This window comes from Pyricularia oryzae, chromosome 3, assembly GCF_000002495.2.
Source record: "Pyricularia oryzae 70-15 chromosome 3, whole genome shotgun sequence".
NCBI lineage: Eukaryota > Fungi > Ascomycota > Sordariomycetes > Magnaporthales > Pyriculariaceae > Pyricularia > Pyricularia oryzae.
The window spans coordinates 2,234,281-2,251,021 of NC_017849.1; the positions used below are offsets into that span (position 1 = coordinate 2,234,281).

Below are 16,741 nucleotides of genomic sequence, written 5' to 3' on the forward strand. Positions count from 1 at the left end.
TGTTTGGGTTGAGCCAAGGACAGAGGAACGTCACTTTGGCATCGCTTGATACAGTTGTGCCTGTCTTTGTTTCGTCGGTAATCCGTCCGTAGGCTTGGTCAAAAATAACAAGGCAACTTTGTGTTAAACAACTATCTCATCAATTTATCGAGATACCTAGGTTGTGTCACCATCAGGTAATAAAAAAAAGTAGCCGACACACAAAACATTTAAACATGCCCGCCGGCTGTCTTGGAAAGAAAACAAAACAAAGAGAAAAGCAAATAGAAGCCAACCAACAGCCCAAGTATTAAAGACGAAAAACATGCAAACCCCAAGGCAAAGTATTCAACAATAGCGCAACCTGAGGCAAAATATTTCAGGCGGACAGGCAATCGAGAGCTTAGCCCGTGTGCCCGACAATGCAGGAACACCACACAGCGCCTCATAGCCTATCTCACCTGTCCCATCCGTACCAAGATTGAAGTCAAAAGGTCCAAAGGATCACAGTAAGCAGAGACTCCCACTAGACAAAACCAAGGAATCATGCTCCAAAAGCACTCAACATCTTGACACCCCTAAGAAAAAACCCAATTGTATTCATCCCATAGTTGAGCTCTCGGTTCTCGAGAAAGACTTGACACCTGCGTCAGGTCAAATAGAGCAGGTTGTACGACACCACCTCAGTCGACCTGCATGGCTTCCGAAATCTTGATGTGGGTATCCCTCTTGGGGGCCCTGGGCACATTCTTCTTGACGTAGCGGTGGCGCATTGTCTTCTTGGCGATTTCCATGAGCAGTGCATCTGTTGAGGGCTCCTTCCATTGGATCCACGGGAACAAGTCCAGCTCCACGTCAAAAAAGTCCGGGTGCGCGCCCATCATCTCGAGGAAGCAGTGCATGTGCGCCCGTCCCTCCGGGTCTGTGTTCCAGCGCATCGTGTCGCGTGTGGCGGCTGCTGCCAGCACCTCATTGTCCTTGGCCTCGGTGTTGGTCATGACCTCCTCCGGCTCGGCCGGGTTCATGCGGCGCTCACTGAGGACCACCTCGACCATCTCAAAGCAGATCGTGGTATAGAGGGTGCTGATGAAGAAGAAGGGCATGGCGTTGCGGTCCTCAAACACAGCGTCCCAGTCGGCGAGATCCTCGAACATGTCAAAGTGTTGAAGCCAGAGTTCCTTGGTGAATGTGTCCAGCAGGAACTGCTCTGTGTGAATGAGGTTCTCGGCGGTGCGCTCCCAAACTTCGGGGTCAAGGCGGAAGTCGCCCGTCACAGCATGGCCATGACGGTCCAGCATGTTGTTGACCAGTTGCTGTCCACACACACACGAGGTTAGTTGAACAAATTCTGACTAGTCACGATGTTCTTATTCAGAATTTCAAGAGCAACAAATCATAAAATCGCGAGAACTTACGTAGCTACCTTCCCAGAGAAACTCGTCCTCGTACTTGCTGAAAAGAGCGTACGCCTCGTTTCGTACCTGATTGAACAAGGCAGAGTCGACCTCCAGCGGCAGCATGTCCCGAAGCGCCTGGGTGAGGAGACGGTTCGAGTTGAAGACGAGAAGATGCGAGAGGACGATGAGCTTGACTAGCTGTCTGCAAACGTGCATTTGGCGCTTCGAAGCAAAAGTCGCAGTACCGTCGCTCTTGATCTCCACCCAACCATGATCCCATGCGTCGGGCGGCTGGTCGGCCAGAAACGTCTTGAGCTGAGCACGACAGACTTCTCCCTCAAAGAACTCGGGATAGCGTCCGGCAATTCCTCTTGACTCGGACGACTTTTTCGCCAAAGAAACCCGAGAACCGCCGGCATGGCCCGCAAAACTCTCCATGAACATTTGGAAGGGGTCGTTCAAGGGGCCACTAAGCCTAGAGTTGCCGTTGACAGAGACAGACGACTTGCTCCGACTTCTGCTCCTCGGAGATGGGGTAGGTCCTCCCATGGTCGGTGCCTGTTCAGAGTTGTGATTTTTTTCTGCGATGGCGTCCTCGGTTGGTGTTGCAGGTATGTAATAAGATTGTCCACTCATCTTGTAGCTTGTATTGGCACCTTGTCCAGGTAAATAAGGCATTTATGCTGTCAAATGAAGACAGACATCTGGTATGGACCGCTTGAAAGTAGGTATTCCAAGGAAGGTGCAAGAGGGAAGAATGGGAAGAAATGCAGGAAAACCTCGAAAGCAAGAGAGAGCGAGAGAGAGAGGGGGGGAGCGGCTCGTATTTATAAGGCGAAAGCACTACCGTGCCACTCAGCTTGCTAGGTACCTTAGGTATAAGCTAGGAAGGGCATACCTAGGTGGGAAGCTTAAACACTGACGATAGTGCTCGTTATGTGCTTCCCAGCCTTTGGATATTGTCAAAGTAGGGGTCCGTTGTGGTTTAAAATGCGCCTATTGTGGTTGCCACCGACAAGCTTGCATGTTAAAGAACTGCCACGGCGTTGCACACAAGTCTATAGGCACCTAGATGGTATTTGGTAAACAATCGTCAAACCTTGAAGAATACTAGAGCAATGATTTGTTCTTCTATGTTAGCAATCTGCATCTCGTACAAAATCAGAACTAGATATGCCCTGTACTCCTACCCGCCCAGGAAGGTGATGACGCCGGATATAATGCGAAAACAAAACATGTACAAAATATAGCAAGCAACCCGCCGATATAATCCGTAGAACGCCTTATGCGTGTCGCTTAGGTAAGAAAAAGCAGTCCGAAAGAATGGTACCTTCCATAAGGTTCTGATCATCACTGATCTCTCCGATATAAGAATCCTCCCCTTAGTAGACCCTTAGTAGGGCTCCACGTGAGAAAAAAAACAAACAAATAAAAAGGACATCACATGCTGGCACATCCAAGCCTTTCACATTCTCCAGCTTGCCCGCTAGGATTTAGGGTCCGGTTTGTATTTCTGCCGAACCAAAGTCAGTACTTCCGCTAAAAAAAAAAAAAAAAAAAACCCAAGAAAACAGGGGTTCGTCAGACTCACATTGTCCATGCGCCGAAGGTTTTGCGGATCTAGACTGTTTGTCGCCCCCAGAAGCGTTTGACCGATAGCCTTCGTAGCCCCTATTGCGGGTCTGAAGATGAAAATCGGCGCCTTTTCGAGAACGGCCTTGGCCGCACCTGTTGCACTTGAGCTCTCCCTCACTTCACCTGGCACCGCAATGATGGCCTGCCGCGCGATGCTAATGTCGCGGCTAAGACTTCTGTACCCATGACGCAGCCCTTGGATGACACCCGTGGGCTGGTTTGCATACAGTGAGATTTGGTGGCGGATATCCTCTTCCGAGTCGTCGATCTCCTCCCATTCACCTGGTCTTTGCACCGTGGATGGCCCCGCAACTCCATACCTATTGTGCTCTGGGGTTTCGACGAGAAGGCCCTCGGCACCCTGGAGCATGTTTTGTGTTCCAATCGCCACCTTGGCCCCTAGTTTAATCAACTCAGTGCCAGTAGTGCGGGCAAATGCCGCCGCGCCTTTGCCAATCGAACGGACAACCCGACCATTTCGTTTGTACTCGCGGATGGGAATCTCGTAAAGGTGGCGGAAACCACTGCCAACATCAACAAGCGACCGTACCGGTGCTAGACCGGCAAGAACACCAGGCAGCTGGTGACGCTTGATCTCGGGCATCCAAACGTCGTTGAGCATCTCACCGAACCGCTCAAAACCCAGTGCTCCATAAATGATCGCATGCCGCATCACCATGCTGGCGTTGTCAAGAATGATGAAGTTCATGAACTCAGTCGTGCGTCCGGACCGAATACCTGCGTAGTCGACGCGCTTGGGTTTAAAATCGAGCTTGACCGGTATGTCGTAAATCTCGGCGCGCTGGATGAAGGGCACGTCGCTAGGAGAGCTTGTCGTTTTGATTGTGTCATCCTTGAACCCGAAAAAGCGCGTGATGAAGTCCAAAGCGTCTTGGTCGACATGCAGTCGTAGCGGAAGAACATTCACAAACATCACTATTTCCTCGGCAGTGACGTCGAGCACAGGCCTGACGATGCGGACCTTGAGGTCGACCATTGGGACTCCCATCTCGCGCGGGCCATGGTCTTCATCGTACATTGCAAACCTCTTCCATGTAGACGTAGGGACGTGGTCGTACACATCGAGATCGCGGATGTGCACTCTTATCAGGCTTTGCGTCTCTTCAGAACCCGGCTCTAGCAGGCGCACTACTGCGTTGACTCCACTGAGCTCAAAGGTGATCTTGTGGTGCTTGCTCCTGGTGAGCTTCAGCCTTTTCCCTTTTGGTCTAGATGGTCCACCCATGCGGCTGGTGGTAGTGGTGAATGCTGTCGTTGCGACCGATTCCGTGTCGGAAGGGTTGATGCCGTACAACTCTTGATTGATGTTCTGCGATAGTTCCCGAGGGTCCTGATGTGATGGAATGCCGATGTAGATCGAGTTGAACAAGAAGTCACTCACAGCTTCCTCCTCAAGCCCGTCTTCTTCATGATAACCCATTCGCCTGTCCATCCGTGCTCTTCGTTCATATGCTTTTGCCTGAATCTCCTCCACAGTCTTGCCGATAGTCTCCCTTGTCCGCTGCCAGTCGTACCCGTCGAACAAGTTCCAAATGAGGTGCATGTCCCTGATCTTTATTTTCAGGGGATACTTCTTTATTGTCGCCTCCTTGGGCACAACTTCTCGCATCTTTGCTGACTTCCATTCGGGCTGTGGGGTTTCGCTGGCAGGGACGGATGCAAAGAAGGCATTCTCGACAGACATATCGGGACTGTTGGCGTGGCTGGGGTTCTCGCTGAAACCGCTGAATATGACTTCGTCATTGGCGTATTGCGTCGTCGTGCGATCCGACATTATCGAAGATGAAGTAGCGTCGAATAGTAGCTGTCGTGTGTTCTGTCCATCATCTTGCGACCCCAAGGCACCCATAATATCCAAGTCTTCATCAAGGTCATCCTCAGTCCAATCGGATTCCTCAGGTTCTCCAAAATCATCGTCAAAGTTGTAGTCGCCTTCGGCTTTCCCGAATGCGTCCTGAGAAATGGATGCCAGCATGTCCTCAATAGGAACGATCTCTGTTTTGAACTTGTTCTCCTTGCTGGGTGGTGTTGGTGGTTTCAAGGCGTTGCCTAGACCGATCAGAGTTTGAGTGGAATCGGCGCATGTCTCGAGAACGAGGAAATTGTCTTGAACCTCCACGTCAATGAGACGCTGTCCATCCTCGTCCTGTATGGCTTTGACCCGTATGATGGCAGCGCGGATCTGGCTAATGCTAACGAATCCTTGAGCACACAATACAGAGTCCATGTCCCAGATCTTGGCGCTGACGGGATCTGATGGTCGATGTACATGTCGTTTGACGTTTTGCTTGCCTTCAGGGTCAAGGAGAGCGACATCGTCGATCAAAAGTATTGATGCCTGCTTGATGTGCCAGGTTGCTTTGGCGTCGCCTTTCTCCTCTAGCCAAACCTTGAGGCAACTATCTGAGAGGACAATGCCCATCTTGGAAGTCATGCCGAGAGGATTGAGACCAACCACACAATCAAGAAAATATAGTTCAACAACAGGTAGCTTTTGGCGGTCCTGCCCGATAGTTCTCGAGTCTGCTGTTATAGCAGATGTACCCGAGATAGCAACGTGAGCCTGTTCTCCAAATTGAGCAACAGAGGCGGCGAGGCCGGCTTCGAAATCCTGCGGTGTCGCATCCTCGCCAAGATTCAGGAGGTCGATAATCGTAGGAACCCTGTACTCGACGTTGAGCCCGCGGAGCTTTACTGTTATGGTAGGCTCGACAGTACCACCGATTAGACGTATCACTAGAACAGGCGTCTCCTCGTCGCCATGTGATGCCAAAAGAGAAGACCCTACCAGCTCTTCTATCTGGTTGCGGTTAACCTCGAGAGATCTGGCTGCTACCGCCAACAGCGACGGTACACTGACGTGGGCCACATCGAAATGAGCCATTGAAGCCGAAATGACACCAAATCTCCCGCCGACGTCAACAGAAACGTGGGCATTTCGCACAAGAATCAGTGACATGAGACCCGGCCGGTCGTCCTCAGGAAGATACTTGGCAACAGTCCCTAATCGAGCGAGATCTTCACCAAGTGATGGCAAGCAACCAAGATGTGGAATATTCGAAATGTCAGCAGCAACATTGTCGAACTTAAGTCGCAGGACCGAGCCCTTTCTTCTCTGCCGAAGGAGGGTGTCAACCATGATCTCATCATCATCCGGGGTGTCTCTGAGCTTCGACGGAGATATTAGCTCCAAAAGACGCTCCAAGTCAGCCTCCTTAGGAGTCATCGAATACTCAATCCGCGAGCCGGTGATGGTAACCGAAATGGGTGGATGTGGGCCACTTTCGTTGGAGTACGGTCCATGGACTTGAATTTTGCGCAGGGCGATGCCGATACCCTCATCTCGGCTCACAAGCTTGAATGCACTGGTCTCCAAAATAACGTTGCAATCCTTGCCGATCAAATCCAGTCGCACCGTGTTGATACGCATATTGATCTTGTTGTCAGATGTGGCAGACCGATCGTCTGGATTTATGGGAGTGTCAAACTTGACACCTCGGGAGGCCGGACGTGCTGGTGGCTTTGCGGGCTGGGAGTTGCCGATGCCATTGATGGAGGCGATGGATGAGCCCATATTAAGGAAGCTACTCAAACCGCCAAACCAGCTAAAAGTCTCGTCGAGGCGGCGAAGATCGAGGCATATCTGAAGTGGCAACGTTGCAATGTCAATTTTGGAAGACGGCCCCCCCTTCTTGAGCTTTATGGAAACTTCCGAGCCTGGTGATGGTACAGCATCTTTGACGGAGGCCATCATCTCTTTGCTCCTGTCAAATGAGATGATGTGGTTATCGTCCCCAGCATATCCAAACGTGAAGCCTTCGGCATCGATCACCGTTTCGTCTGATGACAACAAACACTGAACATTTCGCAGCTGCGCTTGCAGAAGTATATCTTCATCGAATTTTGAAGTGCGTACACCAAAGATGCTGTCTGGAGCTTCGGAAACACCACCAAGTCGCTCCAAGAACAGTATAGAAACGGCCTGCAAAGTCACTTTGACGGCTTGATGATCCGTTGCTTGGTTCGTTGCGCTCGGGTTGTCCTTCGCTGTCTGTTGGGCTGGTTCCTCCTTGCTAGGACTGATAGCTCCAAGCAGTCTTGAGACCACCATCGCCAGAATAAAGCCAATAGAGGCATCAAACTGGATGCTAATGGGAGATAAGATTGCTTCAAGGATACCGTCATTGGGCTCTTGGTTATCCAGTTCAATAGACGTAGGACTTATCGGAGGGGGGCTAGGAGGCAATGAGGTACTCGCACCGAACGCACCGGGGACATGAGGGAATACTGAACTGGCAAGGCTAGGACTCAGGGGTTGAGGTTCACCAGGCGACGATTGGCCGTCGAGTGGGACAACGTGCACACTCTTTTGTGACGAGGGCAGGTAAAGAGAAAGCGTGTCGAGGGCCAACACCTTCTTGGCAAGCCGGGTTGGCTCGCGGGGGGTTAGACACTCGTTCGGTGATTGAGATTTCCTATCATGCCGCTCTCCTTGGATTGACGACTCTGGCCCTGCCTCGGTATTTCCATCCGACGAAGGAGGAATGATTGGGGCAGGACTGGAATCACTTTGTTCCGATATGGTGGATGCATCCAGCCCCGGCGACGTCTTCAGCCCTTGAAACCCAATTGTTGAGGAAGCTTGGGAGTCTTCGAGACCGTACGTTGCGCCCAGCGATGAACTTGGTTCGTCTCTGGTTCCTTGTGGCGAGGATACCCCTACGCTTGACTCACTTGGATCTATGTATAACTCATTCGGCACCACACTTTGCGGGGTGGGTTCATGTTGGGAAAAGGCGCTCATATACATGCTTTCTGCGTCTTCATGCGTGTAAAGATGTGATTCTGTGAGGTCTTCGGTGGGTTCTTGGCCTGAGCTTCCACTGCTGGAATTTGAGAGTACCGAGTTGGACAGCGATATTTGATTGTGTGTTGATAGATCATGTGCAGGTTGTGGTGACATTTCGTCCATCTGATCTGCATCAAGATGTATGCCCGGTGTCGCTGCCGTATATGGCGTAAAACCTTGCAGGAAAGAGGACGATTCGTCTTGATGTGCCAAGTGGTCATGGAGGATTGAGGCCCTTGGTGTAGACATTGATGACGCTGCTGTCTTGTTCCCGGGTTCCTGGTCATCTTCATCACTCAGGTCATAGGGTATGTTGAGTGCGGCCTCACTGTCCCCCAGATTATCTTCAAAACTAGGAAGCTGCGTCGACCGCCCCTCGACTTCTTGCTCCTGGAAAGGCATGGATGTAGATTCTCGTGATACCGGACTTCTCAGGGCCGACGCAGCTGAAGATTGTGGGCTGAGTGAAGGTGGAACAGACGTGGTCCTCTCAAAAGTCGAGAATACATTCGCTTCGGAGATGAGGAATGCGGTGATATCCTGCAGAGATACAAGACGCTTTCCCTCTTTATGAACAAACTTGGGGCGGTCCTGTTCATCTGATCCAAGGCTTGTGGTGACCCCTTCAACATCGATCTGACCGAGTGCAAGCTTCACAGTGACAACATCCGGGGCATTCAAGTTGGGTTCCAAAGGAACACTGACATCGAGCTGAAAGGTAACTCCTCGGATCTGTATCTGAGTGCGATCCACAATGCCCTGGAGAAAGTTGGCAAGGAAGGCAGGCAATGAGAGGGCCTGGCCTGTTCCATAGCTACCCTCGTCTTGCTCATCCTCGTCCTCGCCGAGAACAAGGGAACCCCCAACGTCTTGCGTCTCTGCGGAAAGGGCTGCTTCCAACTCCTCCTTCTCTTTCGGTGACTGCTGTTCCAAGAAAGACTGGGCCAAATCAACGGTGTTGGGCACCACATCCGTAGGCCCTCGTATTGTAGTCCGGGACCTTCCATCGATATCATCCTTGGAATCCACCTTGAGCTGAACATCGACCCGGTCTACCTCGATTTTCAGAGAGCTGCTGTAGATGTCCATTGGGATCGTGACGCGGAGCAGGATAACCTTGGCTTTTAGTAGGGTGAATGTAGGTGGCAGGCCGAGGAGTTTAGCCAGTTTCTGCAAGGTGAGATTATGTGATTAGTATGATGCAGACAAGAAGGGCAAAACCATGGTGATTTCAACCGTAGACGCACTGGAAGCTTGATGCCAACATCACGAAATTCCAACACGGTATTCCGGCCGATGGCGAGATCTAGATTGTCCAGGTCAAGTGCGTCCGAGTCGAGCAGGTCGAGACGTGCAAGGGCGTAGCGAAGCAGTCGCTTGGGCATGGCCGAGCCCCGGAAGGACTGGAAGAGAGTCGCCATCTCGTCGTGCTGGCTGCCAGGCCGCCGGGGGCCTCGCGAGTGTTTGCTAAGCGATTATGTGCTGAGGCGTTTGGAGTTTCCAGAAAAGAGAGAGAAAAAAGGCCGTAGCCGTGGTCAACCCACAGGCTGGACGCGATAGACTGCAGCCTCAGGTGATGGGAGGTCTGGGTGTTGAGTTGCGGGGCTTGTCATGTTCGGTTCGTTCACAGCATGGACGCGTGCGATGACGTGACGGCGACTGCGTTTGTTCGGATAACGATCATAGATACAGGTAGGCTGGGAGCTTGTGTTATTAATACGTAGGTAGGCACCTAAGATAGCTCAATAGGCAAAGGGGAGTGGCGCCTGAAAGACGTCGGGAAGAGAGTAGCAGCTGTAAAAGGATGATGCAAAGGAAAGAAATGGTTGGGATCAGTGAGTTTGGGTACCTGACCCCTAAAGTGGGAGGGTCATAAAACTGGGCGTGCACGAGTTTGTTGATGATTAGGAGAGACACAAGTGTAGTCACGAGAGATGCAGGGTCCAGCATCCTGTCCATTTGTTAGTACGAATAGGCAGTATACTCACTCACCTCCACTGTGACGAAGAGGCTACTTACTCTCCAAGTCCCGCCGGGGACTATGGGTGGTTCAAACCACTGACTGACTTCCGCTTGGATCCATGGGAGACTCGTGACGCTGTACTAAACGGCGGTCCCCACTAACCGTCATGGGATCCCCGCCCCGCCTCGCTGCTATCATTTGATCCCTGCAATCATGGCAACGCCGGCTTATCGAGAACCAGTGTCCGACCCAACCACATTCCCCACCCCCAGCTTCAGGGCCCAATACCTTACCAAAGTTCCAAACTCACTTGTCTTATAATACGTAGTAGGGTAATTACAAGCAAATGGGCAGATGATGCAAGTAAAACGGCGAGCGATGTGGGTGTGTTACCGGCCTAGAGCCGCTGAGATTTGGGACGAAGTCAGGCCTAATGCCCCGAACATGAATGCCTCAAACCTTGGTGTGGTGTAGCAGTCCATCGTTGTATGAAGTGTAAGTCATATATCGATATCCCGTGGTAGTCATGCAATGTGTGCACTCTCTCATGCTGAGCTTATGAATTGAATATTTGGCGGCCAAGTAGTCCTGGTGCTTGTATTTATCTCCCAGTGTTGAAGTATTGACATCGATGAAGGGACCCAGCCCCTCATCCGCTCGACCTGAATCACTTACTACAGCAGTCTTTACTGTGTCTGTGTCCATCCGAATCGTACGAAGGGATAACTTCTAGAATATACCTATCCTTTTGGAGTATGAGGTGGAAACAAATACAACTTGGTCAGAGTACAGTAAACGGACGGTGTGCAGCACTGTCTCAATTCGGAGTTGCCTGTCTGTGGGGAATTGGTGTGGGATCAAAATTTTACCGAACAAAAAAAAAGTTCGCAGACACCAACGCGACTAGCTCGAAAAAGTTCAGGATAAGCTCGCCGGCGCAACAAAGAGGCTTGTATTTTTTTTTTTTCAACCGGCCTTCAATAATACCCGTATCCGCATAAGCCGCTGATCTCGGGGCTTGTGGTATTTTGCGAGAACCGCGAACTTTCAAGAAGCAAAATAAACCCCAGAACTCACACCCCAAAACGACAATGGGCTCAGACAAGAAGAAGGATGTAGCCGGCGACGAGGCGGCCAGGCTGAAGAAGGAAAAGAAGGAGAAGAAGCGCAGCGAGAAGGACGGCGTCTCCAAGTCTTCAAAGAAGGACAAGAAGGACAAGAAGAGCAAGGAGCGTCTCGCGAGCGCAATCGACGAGCACCTGCAATCGTCGTCCGCCAGCTCGGCAGTCAAGGCTGCCCCCGTCGACGATGCCGAATCTGACGAGGAGATGGACGAGGCCAAGGCTATTGTTGCCAAGGGCGAGCTGCCCAAGGGTGCTCTCGTGTCGTTTGCGCTGCCCCTGGCCGACGACAAGATCCAGAAGAAGGTCCTGAAGGCGATAAAGAAGGGTAAGGCGGAGCCTGCTGTTCATGTTTGGCCACGAAGAGAAGTACCAGGGAATTAATCGTTGCTAATTATTTTCCTACATCCAACAGCTACCAAGAAGCATGCTCTCCTCCGCGGTGTAAAAGAGGTCAACAAGGCCCTCCGGAAAGCGCCCACCAAAACTGCCACCACCACCGAAGTCCCGGGCGTCGTCATAATTGCTGGAGACATTTCACCTGCCGAGGTCATCATGCACCTGCCCGTCTACTGCGAGGAGCGCAATGTCCCTTACCTGTTTGTTTCCTCACGTGCCGAGCTTGGTGCCGCGGCCAAGACGAAGCGTCCCACGTCGGTGGTGATGCTCCTTGCTCAGGGCAGGAAGCGAGAGGCGGATAAGAAGAAGAAGGACGTAATTGAGGAGGACGGTGAGGAGGATGACTATCCCAAGGCGTACAAGGAGCTGGTCAGCACGGCACAGAAAGAGTTTGCTAAGCAACTGAAGGGCCTCCTATGAGTATCAATTTGTGATGGGGGAGTTAGATAGCCGAATTGGCTTGTCAGCACAAAAACTGGGAATGGTGTTTATGATTTACATTTTGGGCGTTCAGGTGGGTTCACATTCGGTTGTTCAACTGCTGGCTAAGGTTTGCAAAGCAATCAATCATTTCGTCTCATTGAGCTGGGCAAAGACTCGGTTGCAAACATGCTTGTGACATGCATACAAGTCAACCATGTCCATCATGGCCAATCGTTCAATTGGTATCTGGTTTGTTTCGGTATTGATTATTTGTGAACTACGGTAAGAGAAAACGAAACAAAACGCGTGGTTGCAATTAACACAATTGACGACTCTAGCCAGCCTTGACGCCTTTATTGCGCCTTCATATTCATCCACCTCATATCAAACTGTGCGACTAAAATAGCTTATTCGAAGGGGTTGGTGCGAGTTCCCCACCAGGTCAGGACGCAGGCGAGGCCAACAGTCTCCATGACCTTAGCGACGACGCTGACACCGACGGTCTCAAGCGGGCGCTTCTCCAAGAAGACTTGCGAGATGTACTGTGAATTTTATATTAGTATAATTCATTTGGTGATGGCTTGAGGGAGATCGGGACTGAACTTACGCCAGGGGCAGAGGTAGCCATAAAGATCAGAGCACCGAGGTATGCCGAACCCTTGTAGCTGAGGGTGGCAGTGGCGTTGATGAGGGCACCGACACCATACGACTGAAGAGCAGAGCCGACCAGCGAGGTTCCCCAAGCAATTCCAGCAGAGGAGGCCTCCTTTGAGCGAAGGAACTCCTCCTTAGTGTTGGCAGCCTTGGCGCGGTTGTAGGTAGCGCCAAAGATGGGGGTGAGGACTGCCATTGGGTACCGGATACGTCAGTACAATGCCAAATGATGGGTTGATTCCTGATGGTTGATGAGACTTACCGGCAAGCTCAGCAGTCTGGCAAAAGACGGTACCGAGGGCAATGGCCGAAGGCTTAACGGGAGGGAGGTCTGGAACAGAGAACGGAATGGTTAGCCGCTATCAATTCTCTCGATTGCAGATACTAGCCTGTGAATTGATCAATTCAAAAAGCCACAGAGATGGAAGCTCTCAATTGAGTTTTCGTGGAATGGTCCGATTGCTTCCAGTCAAGTTTGGTTTGACTCCTCGAAATCGCAACGTGCCGAGAACACTCCAGACGGGAAGTCGAATAGTTATGAGTTGAGAAAGCTTACAGTGAAGAGACATTTTGGATGTATTTGTGGTTTGAAAGTTGGTGAAATTTGTTGGCAACGTTGGCGAAGTCAAGTCGACTTGTTTGTTTGCTTCTGGTGTGATGAAGGTAAGGAAGAGAATGGATCGAGAATCTGGGCAAGCAGCTGGGTTTTATGTTTGTCAAAGTACGTCCGCTCACTCCCGCAACACGGCACAGGCAGGCTAGACGCGGGAGTGAACTGGTACCTGAGGACGAGACAACAACCAAAGGCATTGAAAACCCTTGCTACAAGCCTTGTTTAGTTCGTGCCATTACAGGTCGATGAGGTCAAAGGAGGCAGGCGCATCATCTGTCCCATGATGTCATGACCTTATGAGCTGTGGGGCCAGCGGCTGTGCGTTTGGCGGAGAGCTGTCGACAGGGATAAGCTCCCGAGCTTTTCAATGTGTGCTAAGACCTGCAAATGCGTCTCTCCCCTCGCAAAGAAACCGAGCTTCTTCAGGTGCTTGCACACTGGTCTTGATTACGTACAGTCAAGATGCACTAATCTCATGTAGAACACTTCAACTCAGCTGGGCAGGAAAAAAGGTTCAACGGCTTCCCTCCCTGTTGTGTGGCTCTGAGAATGTCAAGCAGTTGGCGGGGCACACGCCGAGGATCTCGATCTCATTCGACCCACTTAGCTCTTGAGAATTGGATCACCTCTAGGGCCTGGATGTTTCAACGACAAGCAACTTGAATTCATTCCAACCGAGGACTTGTTGTAATTAACATTCAGAGACTCGGTCTTGCCAGTAGAATTCATGCCACAGGATTTGGTAAACACATAATTACGGTATATCGATACCTTTGAGTACAGTAGTAGATGATGATCTAAACAAGTTTACCTATTCACCCACCCAACCTTACTTGTGTATGGCTGTACTATGTCTGAGCCGGTCCACTGATGACTGTTTAGGAAGAAAGATCGTTAATCCGTCTCGTACTGGCGTCCGGTATCCTCTTCTATGAGACTACGTTACCTTGGCAGGGACCTTGGTTTAAACAGTAAATCCTGGATGGTACAAGCGGCTAACTCTGTGAACCGCCAGCCTCTTTCACTGCTAGCTTGGTGTCACAGTAATTTGTCGACACAAAAGAGTTTTTGCAAGCACCAACGATTTATGAGGAAGAAACGTAGCAATGGAATTTCTTTTGCACAGAAGAAAAATTACATATAAACCCCAAGCCAAAACCACCCACGATCACGTGCATGCCATAATCAGATCGTCTACCTCGACTGACCCTCATGCCATATGTTGGCCGTCCTCCCCACCTCGCAATGCAAGAAGTGCTCGGACGTCGGAAACATACTGCAAACCCTCCAGGAAGGGAACAAGATTCAACAGGTCATTGTCAGTCGGATCGTTGATCCAGCCTTGTATTGGGATAGCGTTGTCTGTGCAAGGAGGTATTTGTCAGTCTACAAGTCTTCGAGTCGGCTTCTGGTGGATGCGCAATTACCTTGATGAAAAAGATAGCTCAACGGGCTATTGTCCAAGATAACCACCTTGCTCAGATCGGGCTCGACTGAGCTGAGATCCTTGATAAAGGCTCCATGCCTAAAGGTGCAATGCTGTCGGTAATACCTGGCCGAGAAGAACTTCCTCTCTGACTCAAGCCAGTCAATGACTGGATCCGCGTACTCCTGTACCGATGCAGTGAAGACTACAAGATTAAACCATTTGTAAACCTAGAGCGCAGAGTGTCAGATGACGTGAAAAAGACCGGTATCCGAGTAGCTCATGGTTTGTGCTCTTCATTTCTTACCCTTCTGAGGAAATGATCACAGTGCGGCCTCTTGTGAACGTAGTAAAGGATGGGGTGCTGTGGACCGATAGACGCCTGGCCACCCATGCCTACATAAGTCGTATTCAGCCGTACTTCCACCATGTGTCCCGAACTCATCCTCCCACCCTTGGACATGCTGTGTATCAGAGTTTCGTCAAGATCCAGAATCAGCGTCTTCAGGTGCTTCCTGTCGGACATCTCGGGGATATTGATATAGGATGGCTGTCGCCTCGGAACCAATGGTCTAGGGGGTGCTGGTGTCTTAGGGTACCGGGTCAGGGCTCCTGCAGGCGACGTAGGGGATTTGAGCTGGGCGGAAATGTCGTTGGAGCGGGCGCCTCCGGGGGAACCCCCGGACGTAGATGGGCTGTTGGTGGACTGGGTCTTTCGGTGCTTCCGTTGCCTCATAGCATCCTCGGTGTGCAGCTTGATTCTTATTGAGCGGCGCGCTGGCGCAATCTCTTCAGATGGTGAAAGCGACTTTGACCGGTTGTGTCTGCTGCTGGTGTGTGACTTCTCACTCCGTGCCGGTGTTCGATCGAAATCCGATTCAGACTCTGAAGATATCCCCGATGATGATGAGCCCGATGGGAACCGGCGCCCTTCAGGAGCCAGTCCACCATTGCCGCTCTTCTCGTCCAAATCGTTTGTGCCGTCGACAAGGTAATCCAATGACTGTTTCCGTGCGCTTCCTGCGGATCCTCCAAACAGTCTCCTGAGCTGTAACAGCGGATCAAAGTTTCCATTATCATCATAGAGCCAAGCTATAAGGTAGTAGCTTGGTGTCGAGACAAAGGTCGTAAGAATCCACCGCAAGGAGTCAACGACGGAGTTGACCACGCGTCGCGGAATGCGATGCCATGTAGAAGATCGTGCGCCCATTTCTTTCTCTGTGCTGGCAGGACCACTCGATAATAGCGGCGTTGATTCGCTTGGGTCGTCGTTGCGCTCTTTGGTCTTGGTAGCACCGTTGCGCCGTTGGTCAGGCTTCGAAAGGATAAAGGGGTCAGAGTTAATATTGGATGTTAACGGCTCCGAATTCTCCGGGGCAAGCGCCCGAGCATCTCCCAAGTCAGAATCAGCAGGTTCTTTGTCGTCACCGTCGGCGGACGTCACTGTAAAGCTTATGGTGCTGATTGAATTGGACCGCGTGGGCGCTGGGCTTGCTGGTGGAGAGATTCTTGCAGATATGGCGTTCAGCGAGTTCATCTTTCCGTTCGACCGGTCTAGGGCCTTTGGCCAGCCATGAAAGCCTCCGTCGCAAGCCGGCCAGCGTCCAGGAGATGCCGGCAATCGTTTAAAATCCAGTTATGGATGGTGAATCTCGGTGGCTCGGTCGTGTTTGAGGCAGGGGGACAAGCAAGGGGTTCCCTCTCTTTTTTTTCCCTCGGTCTCTCTGTGCCCGTTCGCTTTGTTGTTTCTGTGGCTTGGGCCAGCCGCAATCTGTGGACGAGTAAATCGCGGTCGCGCTAACGTTGGTTGGACTGATCAGCTACGTCGTCGAAACCCGTTGCGATCGATTAGGTAGACCCTACAGCTTAGATTCAAAGTGGCCACCGAAGTCAGCCTACTCGGAACGCTACACACAGTGGACCCTTCAAAATGAACCGAACAATCCGGTAGGTACTGTACTGTAGCTGAGTCGTCGATTCTTTCTTGCGCAGGCAAGGAGTAGTGACCGGTTGTCCCGAGAATCTGGGAGTACGGGTTGGGGTCAAGCTGTAGAAAGACTCAGACTCCAGAGTGAGACCTCTCGGCTGTAATCTGGTTGGGGTCCTCAGAAGGGTGTTGTTGGGGGAGATCTCTCAATGCTGCTCAATCGGGAATATGACGGTTGCGTTGTCTTGATGGGCCACCCCCGGTCGATTCTTTTGCGTGGAGACAAATGCCACACTGCAACCACAAGACTACTGCAGCCTCTACTGACGTCCTT

General features: G+C 51.3%; 5 protein-coding genes across 5 annotated transcripts; 1 reads left to right on the top strand and 4 right to left on the bottom strand.

The window, feature by feature from the left end:
- Positions 1-97: 97 nt before the first annotated feature.
- On the bottom strand, positions 98-2,555 carry MGG_16733 (uncharacterized protein). Its single transcript, XM_003711795.1, has 2 exons — positions 1,395-2,555; positions 98-1,292 (listed from the first exon to the last, which is right to left on the bottom strand). The coding sequence occupies exons 1-2, from the start codon at positions 2,052-2,054 to the stop codon at positions 663-665; spliced, it is 1,290 nt and encodes a 429-aa protein (XP_003711843.1). The 5' UTR covers positions 2,055-2,555; the 3' UTR covers positions 98-662.
- Positions 2,485-9,953, bottom strand: MGG_16734 (autophagy-like protein 2). The gene is made up of 3 exons (XM_003711796.1): positions 9,129-9,953; positions 2,968-9,051; positions 2,485-2,889 (listed from the first exon to the last, which is right to left on the bottom strand). Exons 1-3 carry the CDS (start codon positions 9,300-9,302, stop codon positions 2,863-2,865), a joined length of 6,285 nt encoding a protein of 2,094 aa, XP_003711844.1. The 5' UTR covers positions 9,303-9,953; the 3' UTR covers positions 2,485-2,862.
- Positions 9,954-10,935: 982 nt separating this feature from the next.
- MGG_05999 (H/ACA ribonucleoprotein complex subunit 2) lies at positions 10,936-11,784 on the top strand (the record flags this gene model as incomplete). The annotated part of the gene is made up of 2 exons (XM_003711797.1): positions 10,936-11,293; positions 11,381-11,784. 2 exons carry the CDS (start codon positions 10,936-10,938, stop codon positions 11,782-11,784), a joined length of 762 nt encoding a protein of 253 aa, XP_003711845.1.
- Positions 11,785-11,954: 170 nt separating this feature from the next.
- On the bottom strand, positions 11,955-13,217 carry MGG_06000 (uncharacterized protein). Its single transcript, XM_003711798.1, has 4 exons — positions 12,998-13,217; positions 12,704-12,772; positions 12,395-12,630; positions 11,955-12,329 (listed from the first exon to the last, which is right to left on the bottom strand). Exons 1-4 carry the CDS (start codon positions 13,008-13,010, stop codon positions 12,195-12,197), a joined length of 453 nt encoding a protein of 150 aa, XP_003711846.1. The 5' UTR covers positions 13,011-13,217; the 3' UTR covers positions 11,955-12,194.
- A 921-nt stretch (positions 13,218-14,138) lies between these two features.
- On the bottom strand, positions 14,139-16,682 carry MGG_06001 (nuclear envelope morphology protein 1). The gene is made up of 4 exons (XM_003711799.1): positions 16,344-16,682; positions 14,788-16,277; positions 14,482-14,710; positions 14,139-14,416 (listed from the first exon to the last, which is right to left on the bottom strand). The coding sequence occupies exons 2-4, from the start codon at positions 16,015-16,017 to the stop codon at positions 14,265-14,267; spliced, it is 1,611 nt and encodes a 536-aa protein (XP_003711847.1). The 5' UTR covers positions 16,018-16,277; positions 16,344-16,682; the 3' UTR covers positions 14,139-14,264.
- Positions 16,683-16,741: the final 59 nt, after the last annotated feature.

What these genes read in the sequence shown, in the direction of transcription:
- MGG_06000 (XM_003711798.1), bottom strand. An exon ending in CCAGACTGCTGAGCTTGCCG is followed by an intron (nt 12,631 to 12,703) that starts GTAAGTCTCATC and finishes ACCCAATGGCAG; the next exon opens with TCCTCACCCCCATCTTTGGC. An exon ending in TGGCTACCTCTGCCCCTGGC is followed by an intron (nt 12,330 to 12,394) that starts GTAAGTTCAGTC and finishes TAAAATTCACAG; the next exon opens with TACATCTCGCAAGTCTTCTT.
- MGG_16734 (XM_003711796.1), bottom strand. Translation starts at nt 9,302, where the DNA reads ATGGCGACTCTCTTCCAGTCCTTCCGGGGCTCGGCCATGCCCAAGCGA. An exon ending in ATGTTGGCATCAAGCTTCCA is followed by an intron (nt 9,052 to 9,128) that starts GTGCGTCTACGG and finishes CTCACCTTGCAG; the next exon opens with AAACTGGCTAAACTCCTCGG. An exon ending in ACCTTCGGCGCATGGACAAT is followed by an intron (nt 2,890 to 2,967) that starts GTGAGTCTGACG and finishes TTGGTTCGGCAG; the next exon opens with AAATACAAACCGGACCCTAA.
- MGG_16733 (XM_003711795.1), bottom strand. Translation starts at nt 2,054, where the DNA reads ATGCCTTATTTACCTGGACAAGGTGCCAATACAAGCTACAAGATGAGT. An exon ending in TTCTCTGGGAAGGTAGCTAC is followed by an intron (nt 1,293 to 1,394) that starts GTAAGTTCTCGC and finishes GTGTGTGGACAG; the next exon opens with CAACTGGTCAACAACATGCT.
- MGG_06001 (XM_003711799.1), bottom strand. Translation starts at nt 16,017, where the DNA reads ATGAACTCGCTGAACGCCATATCTGCAAGAATCTCTCCACCAGCAAGC. An exon ending in GTGATCATTTCCTCAGAAGG is followed by an intron (nt 14,711 to 14,787) that starts GTAAGAAATGAA and finishes TCTGCGCTCTAG; the next exon opens with GTTTACAAATGGTTTAATCT. An exon ending in GAGCTATCTTTTTCATCAAG is followed by an intron (nt 14,417 to 14,481) that starts GTAATTGCGCAT and finishes CTCCTTGCACAG; the next exon opens with ACAACGCTATCCCAATACAA.